Source organism: Ochotona princeps, chromosome 22 (genome assembly GCF_030435755.1).
Source record: "Ochotona princeps isolate mOchPri1 chromosome 22, mOchPri1.hap1, whole genome shotgun sequence".
Lineage (NCBI taxonomy): Eukaryota > Metazoa > Chordata > Mammalia > Lagomorpha > Ochotonidae > Ochotona > Ochotona princeps.
In genome coordinates, this window is record NC_080853.1 from 24,251,526 (window position 1) to 24,259,769 (window position 8,244).

At 47.4% G+C, this 8,244-nt stretch overlaps 1 protein-coding gene across 1 annotated transcript in view; it reads right to left on the reverse strand.

Annotated features, from left to right (window-relative positions):
- Positions 1 to 8,239, reverse strand: part of CFAP61 (cilia and flagella associated protein 61) — a 184,700-nt gene extending 176,461 nt beyond the window's left edge. Inside the window, exons 1-2 of the mRNA XM_058679390.1 lie at positions 8,135 to 8,239; positions 2,901 to 3,052 (exon numbers count right to left, since the gene is read on the reverse strand). Of these exons, the coding sequence (XP_058535373.1) occupies positions 2,901 to 3,043 (143 nt within the window). The 5' untranslated portion in view covers positions 3,044 to 3,052; positions 8,135 to 8,239. The remainder of the gene's footprint in view (positions 1 to 2,900; positions 3,053 to 8,134) is intronic.
- Between the last annotated feature and the right edge of the window lie 5 nt (positions 8,240 to 8,244).

The window sequence follows — 8,244 nt, forward strand, 5'->3', positions numbered from 1 at the left end:
CCACGGGGCAACCTGGTGCTCAGCATATCCATCACAGCACCAACAGACACCATCACAATGCTTCTCATCCCTCATCCGTGAAGCAGGGGTGTCCCTGGCCTGCAGGCCTGACCCCAGCTCTAACTAGAGTGGGAGGGAGGTGAAGAATGGTCTCCCAGCCTTCTGGAATATCCACACAGGGACCCCTTAGCAGAGGAACATGCTCCCTCAACTTGTCCCCGTCAGATTAACTGAGGGCTCTGCCCCGCATGCCACATTTGAAGCATCTTCTTCCAGCTCTTGGTCTTTTGGGCTTGTCCACCCCAGACTGTGGGGTCCAGGCTCTGTGGCCTCAAACCGACAGCCCTTCCTCTAAGCCAGCAGAGAGACTGTTCATGGCACAAGGTAGCCACGTTTGTGGGCTGCGATGACAGTGCTGGCGGCAGGGAGGAAAGGAAGGGCACCAATCAGGGCCATTGAGGCTGCCGTCCCCTTGGGGGAGCAGCAGGCAATGTGTTCCTGGAAGTTCAATTTCATCTGGAAATGCATTTAGCCATGGGAACCTTGGGATGGTGGTGGGGTTCTCTAGTCCAATTACCACAGTGCCACACCAAATAGACATTATGGATTAAATAAGCTTTTGTGGGCTGGCCTGGGAAGCCAGCCAGGAAGAACTTTGTCTCAATGGGGAAAATGCACCACAATTTCCAAAAAGCAGACTCTACAAAGTAACTTCTGTGGCCTTATCCTTTTGTGTACATAATTTCTACTTCTTATTACCTCCTGGCCATTATGGCCTCCACGGGACAGATAAAAACCATCCAGAGAGTGAAAAAAAAAAAGGAGTGGGGGAGAAGGGAAGGGGAAAAGTAGAGGGAGAAGGCATGGTTTTGCAAAACTAGATTTCAAACTGTTCTTTGTAGTCACCTAAACACAAATTCAAGCAGCAAGTATCAAGGGGCTTCCAATTGTTCGTGAAAAAAATGTGCATTATCTTTTTGTGTGTGTGCATTATTTTAATTCTATTTTCTGCAAAATTTTTGAAGCCCCCTTATACACACACACACACACACACACACGTGTTTCATACAGAATCCACCAAAGCTTCAACATATTATCTAGTCATAGAAATTGGAGCTCAAGCCCAGCACGGTAGCCTAGTGGCTAAAGTCCTCACCTTGCATATGCTGAGATCCCAGCAGCCCTGCTTCCCATCCAGCTCCCTGCTTGTGGCCTGGGGAAGCAGTGGAGGACGGCCCAAAGCCTTGGGACCCTGTACCCATGGATGAGATGGAGAAGCAGCTCGGGACTTCTGGCTTAGGACCAGCTCAGCCCTAGCAGTTGTGGCCATTTGGAGAGTGAATCAAGGAGAACGCTGCAGTTCGTTATGGATCACATTACAATTTTCTGATTTCAATTTGACAATGAGGACAATCTTTAATGTTTGTGCTTCTGTATGTGTCACCAACAGCTTCGCTATTTTAATTCATCAGATATCATCAATTAGTCCATCACAACGCCAAAAACGGAAACCATCTTACTGGTATGAGTGTGAGTGTGTGTGTGTGTATAATGTATTCTATTTTTTTAAGACTGATTTTTATTGGAAAGATATATCTACAGAAAAAAAGAGACAGAGAGAAAGATGATCCATCTGCTGATTCACTCCCCAAATGGCTGCAATGGAAGGAGCTGAGCAGATCTGAAGCCAGGAGCTTCCTCTGGGTCTCACACATGGGTGGGGTTCCCTAAGCTTTGGGCCACCCTCTGCTGCTTTCCAAGGTCATAAGCAGGGAGCTGGATGGAAAGTGGAGTACCTGGAACATGAACTGGTGCCTATGTGGGGTCCCACTGCTTGCAGCAGAAGGATTAGCCAAATGAGCCATCACTCCAGATACTGTATAATGCATTTTATACAAGAACACTTCAAAAAAAGTTAATAGAAAATAAAATTAAGTAGGTTTATTTTACTACAAAAATATTTGAAATCCATGCATAGTTGTTTGTAAGATGCATTTTCGTTTTTAATTTTTATTTCATGATTTTTTAAAAAAATTCTTTGTTTTTCATGATACAGTTCCTTAGGCTCAGGAATTTCCCCTTATCCCTCCACCACCTTCTCCCCTTCCTCCTCCCCCCATAAGGTGCATTTTCAATGAACTTCTCAGACGAGATCGGGTGCATTCAGGGTGGTATGGCCATAGACTCAGTGAACTTTTCAAAGACACACACATTGTACACCTTCCCTCTGGCTCACAGTAACATCACCCCAAGAGATGTTAAAGTCATCACTGTGGTAACCTGAAGCCAAACTCTACCTTAGGCTGCTACTACTTTAAACATTTAATTGTGGCTTGACCAAACTTGGCTAGCTAATATTTTCCACAAAAAATAACTGGTAACAAATTAAAAAGACCTATTCTGGGGTTGGCAGAAGGTCTGTAAGTTTAAAAAAAATATATGCATCCTTTCAAGTTCAGAAGAACATTTTAAAAGCAGCAATAAAGAGTGAATTCAGGTCTTGCCTCTTAGCACTTGACACTGGGCCTGCCTCTGCTGGCCATTTGTAAGATGGACACAACAGTGGCTGCCCTGGAGCAGTGTCAGAGCAATGAGTTGGTCCTGACCTACAGGAATTCTCTCAGTCTGGTGGCCATCATCCATGTCTGGTCCCCAGCAGCTTCCCCACCAAGTGCAGTATTGGCAATTTGAATCCAAAGCCACGGGAGCTTGGCATGGGCATGCAGGTGAAGGACCCTGAGCTCTGCTGGTGCCAGGGCTTGCTGTACAGCCCTTCACATGGAAGTCAGCTACACACACCTGCACTGGAATGCCTACAAGGACAAGGATGTGGGCTCCCTCCCTAGGCTGGGATAAGATGGCTAAGACTCTCTTGAACTGGCTGGCAGCTGCATACTTACAGGAGGTAGATGATATTAAACTTTCCAAAGAGCTTCTGGGTGAATTTCCTAATGAGGCTTCTGATACAGTGAATATCCTGAGACTCCGTTCTTCGGCAGTGAACCACTTCCACCTTGCCTCTTGGAGAAGTGAGTACTGACATTTTTTCATCCTGTTCCCCAGGGGAGAGAAAACAGTCAGCTGTAAATCCAAGGTGATGAGACAGTTTAGTTATAGTACTCACAAAACTGGACATCAGGGCCCAGCATGTTGGCCTAGTGGCTAAAGTCTTCACCTTACACATGCCAGGATTCCATATGGGCACTAGTTCTAGTCCCAGTGGTCCTGCTTTCCATCCAGCTCCCTGCTTGTGATCTGGGAAGGAAGTCAAAAATGGCCCAAGGCCTTGGGACCCTGCACTTGCATGGGAGACCCTGAGGAATCTCCTGACTTTGGATCGGCTCAGCTTCAGCTGTTGAAGTCACTTGGGGAGTGAATCAGTGGATGGAAGATCTTCCTCTCTGTCTCTCCTCCTCTCTGCATATCTGACTTTGCAATAAAAATAAATAAATCTTTAAAAAAAAATGGACATCAATTCAATGCCCATATGGCCACAAGGAATCCAACACAGGGCTACTAGGCAATACATTTGCCCCTGGGGGCAGCTGGCAACGCCCTTGCCAGCAAACCAACCAACGCCATTATCCGTGGCAGGATAGGAGTTTCTCTGAAATTATCTGTCTAGCAATTTCTCCAACTGTACTCTTTGTTTCCAACAAAGCTGCATCAAAAATATCCTAAGAAAGGGAACGGGAAACATTGAGGAGGGTTACTCATGGATTCAGTGTCCGCTTAGATTTCACGGGCCACCCTGGCTTGTGGTCAAGGGTTACAGGGCAAATACTGACAGCTGCTGCTCATGTTCCAAACAGTTTCCCCGAAGGACAGCAGTTCAGAGACAGATTTTCGAAACCAAAAACAAACCAAAAAAGTGGGGATGGTGGTGGCGGTGGTTCTGTGGTTAAGCAAGCGTAGGAAATGCTACTGTTAGAATTCCGGGTGGGTCTCCCAGCCTGGGAGGATGTTTGAGAAGCTGCATAACAAAGGGGCCTGCTTGCTTTGTAGATCCCAGATGACCCAGCAATATCTGGGCACAGTTTCTGATAACAACGACAGCGCAGAGCCTCATGTGTCGGAAAGACGCTTCAAGACATGCAAAACCCAGGAACAGCAAACCCCTCTCAACGTCTCAGTCAGCCCTTCCCTTTGCTCCCCTCTCCTCTGTATCTATACTCTATATCTAATCCTGTGGGCTCCCAAACCCTCTGCACTGCCTCGAAGAGCAAATACTGACACACGGGAAGGCTGCCTCGTGGGCCACTGCAGTCAATGGGCCCCTCCAGAGATTGTGGCTCCTGTGACCTCGCTCACACAGCAGGAGCCCTTGGCTGGTTTTTTTGTTTGTTTGTTTGTTTTTAACATCACGCCAAGGGAATGGCATGGTGAGCACTGTGTTCTGGCCAAACACACCATGACAGGTGGCTTTCTGCTGTGGTTTGAATATCACGTGGAACCTGACCAGCACAGACCAGAGAGAGTACCAGGCGGAGCTCTCCCTCCGGCAGGTGAGGAGACAAATGTCCACCAGGTGAGGCGACTTGTCTCAGGACACACACTTGGTGGGATACAATCTTGGGCATCTTCTGTTCCAGCCAGGCCAAACTCCCTTTTAAATTGTGATAAAGCATTATGCAACTTTACTTCTGGGTGTACAGTTTAGTAGTAGAAGTCCCACTGCTGCTATGCAACCATCCCAGCGTCCTGCTTTGATACCTGCGGCCCCAATCCAGCATGTACCATGCTTAAGAGTACAGGTACCACAGCCCAACAGGAACATGAATGGCCTCCATGAACGGCAGGAATCCCACTCCAGCTTTGGCAGAAGCATCAGCAAGCACTAAAACGCCAAGCCTGTTGCAAAGGAGGCAAGCACAACCTTCCTTACAGACAGTCTGACTAATCAAATAATTATTTTCCCTGGGGCCCCTGTCACTGTGAAGTTTGGTACTTTCTCCAGAGACGTGGTGGATTAGTGGACAAAAACATCTTCCCATTGACACATGTTATCCTGCCTCTTATCCGAGTAGAAATAAGGCTTTAAGGATGCTTAGTTTCTCATCAAAGTTAGCCCTAAGTACAACGATCCTGGATTTGGCTTTAATGTAAATCTGGGAGGAGACACCTTGCTTGTTAAACACAACATGAGCCTCAGCTGTAGGCCACTACCTAGCTTGCTTTGCACCTAGGCAAGTGTTAAATTTGTGAGAGAAATGCAGCCAGCAGCAGGCGGGCATTCTGGGTCTGGTTAGTGCCAAATCTGTGTTAAGTGTGCTAGCATGCCAGCATACTTGCTTATTCTTTATTCTTTTCTTTTTTCTTCTATTTCTTTTTTTTTTTTAATTTTAAGTGATGTTTACATAGCTGATCATGGTGGGAAGGATTCAGGTTTAGACAGAGGTGGATGTGAACATTGTTTCCAAACTTTCTATTTCTTCTTCCCATTTCTCAGGGGAGGGAGGTTAAGGGGAGAAGTCATACCCAACCATCCCAGTACCAGAGGATGGGGAACAGCCACCTGATATCAACTCAGGGTTCCAATGTGGCACATACTCCGAGGGTTCTGCCCAGGTAGATGCAACAGTTCTGAAATGCTGTCCATCTTAGACAACAACAAGGAAAGCTTAGGACCAGACAGGAAACTGTCAGTGTGGACTCACACATACCTTACTAGGTAGGACACAAAGCTTAGTTACTCCTCATTAAGGTAATGAAGATTTCTCTGCACACCCCTCCTAAAACTGTTCTGCACTTCTGTTGACATATGCCTTGTTAGAGATATAAGCCAGTTTAGGCTATCCTAAAATCTGCCAAGTTCAGCAAAATTGTGCTTCAACACTATAAACTGCTAAATGCAAAAATGAAAATAGACACGAGACAGCTGAATAGTACCCTATAACCATTTTAAGGTGTATAGCAGCTGGTTCTGTGTATAAACTAAAATTGAAATGTCAATAAAGTAGTCACAGGATGTGGTTATGAACTTGCATTTTTTAACATATTTGTTACTCAATACCATGTCAATTAATTCCATAATGTTGTAAATTGTTTTTGATATTATGTGGTGGATTTTACTTGATCGGGATAATATTCCGCCAGCTCTGCCTTCAGACCAGAGATGGTCTCCTCAAGAAACCACTGAATTTATCTGTACAATAAGATGCTGGACTCTATGCTTGCAATGAAAGAATCTTGACTGAATTTGAACTATAATACTGAAAAGGTGGAGGAATCCACCATGGGGGGAGGGTATGGGGAGGGGTTGGGGGAATCCCAGAGCCTATGAAACAGTGTCACATAATGCAATGTAATTAAATATATATATATTTCATATAAAAAAAGAAATGCTGTCAATCTCGCTGATCTATGGATAAGGAATCCCTTCCAATGTCCATTGGCTGACACAGTCAAGTTTAGAATCTCCATTTGCCCAGATATTTGTTGTCATCATTTGGCTACGGTAGTTGTCCATATGTCCTGTTCTCCATTCTCTGTGATGGTACCAGATATGGGGAAGGCAGGGAACATGGGGAAGGCTAGGACATATTACCTTGGCCCCCAGGAAGGGGGTTGCAAATTGCCCAGGGAAGGAATCTGGGGATGGACTGCAGTAGGAGTGGCTGAGGGAATGTTTGACAAGGAAGGACTTCCAGAGTCTCCCACAGACCGGGCCACTGCGCTTGCAGGTAGGTGAGGGAGCTGAGATACACTGGTTCAGAAGGGGGAGCCAGAGGGCCTGTCTGGGTCAGACCAAGGCACTCAAGAATGTGGGATACCTGTTCTGGGTTAAATAGCATCAACCACCACATGCTGGCACTTGTAAAAGCTAGGGCTGGGGGCATGCCTGGCTCAGCTAGGCTGCAGTATGTGCTGTTAGAGTCCGGGCTAAAGCCCCCGGATGTCAGGGTGCGAGCTAGTCAATCCCCAGAGAACAACAAAGAGTCTCGCTGGTAATGCAAACAGCAAACAGAGTTTATTGTGCCAGCATGCTGGGGTCAGACCGCACTTGGGGCACACAGGCCAGCCAAGTGGGGCAGTCAGACCTCGAACAAACGAGCCCAAGACAGAAGCTTATATAGGCCCTTTTGGGCTGGGAAATACATCAAAAGTAACAACCTTAGACATGTTAATTTTTACGGCCTTCAGGCACAGGCAGCCTGTTCTGTTGCCATACCCATGATCTACCTGGCTCATCCCATTCTCACACCCTCATCTTCCTCCTGTTCCTGGGACCCAAGAAGAACTGCGCCCTTGCCCCCCTGCACTTGGGTTCACAAAGTTGCAGGACAGCAAAGAACAGATTTATCACTAAAGAGGAATCCTCCCAAAGTCCAGGTGCCTCCTGGCCTAGCAAAGTAGCAGTTTTCTCCACATAAAGAAACCTCACACTGCCCAGCAATAACCTTTTACCCACACTGTAACAGTGCCTGTGAGTTTTGAAGCAGGCAGACCAGAAGCCTTCCTTGTGTTTCCTCCATGTCTAAGATAGGACCTGGGTCTAACTCCACATTTCCTAACTCAGCCCTAAACCATGTCATGGCCCCTGGCTCTCAGGTAGGCTAGTACAACTGTTATGGAAATCCATAATGAAGAGTGCTTAGAGAACTCCAAATAAACCTGTCATATGATCCAGCTATCCCGCTCCCAGGAATATATCCAAAGGAAATGAAAATTGCATATGAGAACTGTTGATCTCAGAATCCCAACCATGAAGAGACTATGTCAGCCAGTGGATTCTGAAGAGGGGGGTGCAGCTCTGGCCAGAGCTGAGTCAATCCAAAGCCAGCTGGCTAGCAGACTAGTCACTCTAACAGTAAACCATCACCTTCGCTCCACTCCGCTAACATCTTGCCTTGAAAACACCCGGAATTCCGGGTCTCAGAGTTAACCGAGCACAACTCGTGAGGAAATGCCAGCCGAGGGGCACGGTCGTGGGAGCCTACAAGGCCTGGACCGCAAGGCGGCAACGGGAATCTTACTTTTCCCGCCGCTCCTCTTCCTCAGCGCCACAGCGTCCACGAATGAAACTCGGTGCCAGTTCTCTCCCCACGGGTTCCGCTGGACACACCAACCCTCAGAAAAGAAGCTGATGAGGCGCCTCTGAGTGTGCCCCGCGGCGCCGGCCAGCGACACCCACCTCAACCGCTGTTCCTGGACGCCGCCTCCCAGCTCTCTGCTCCAAGGAGGACGCGCAGCCCGGTTACCACGGAAACGGCGCAGCCTCCTTCGTGGCGCATGCGCGACGTC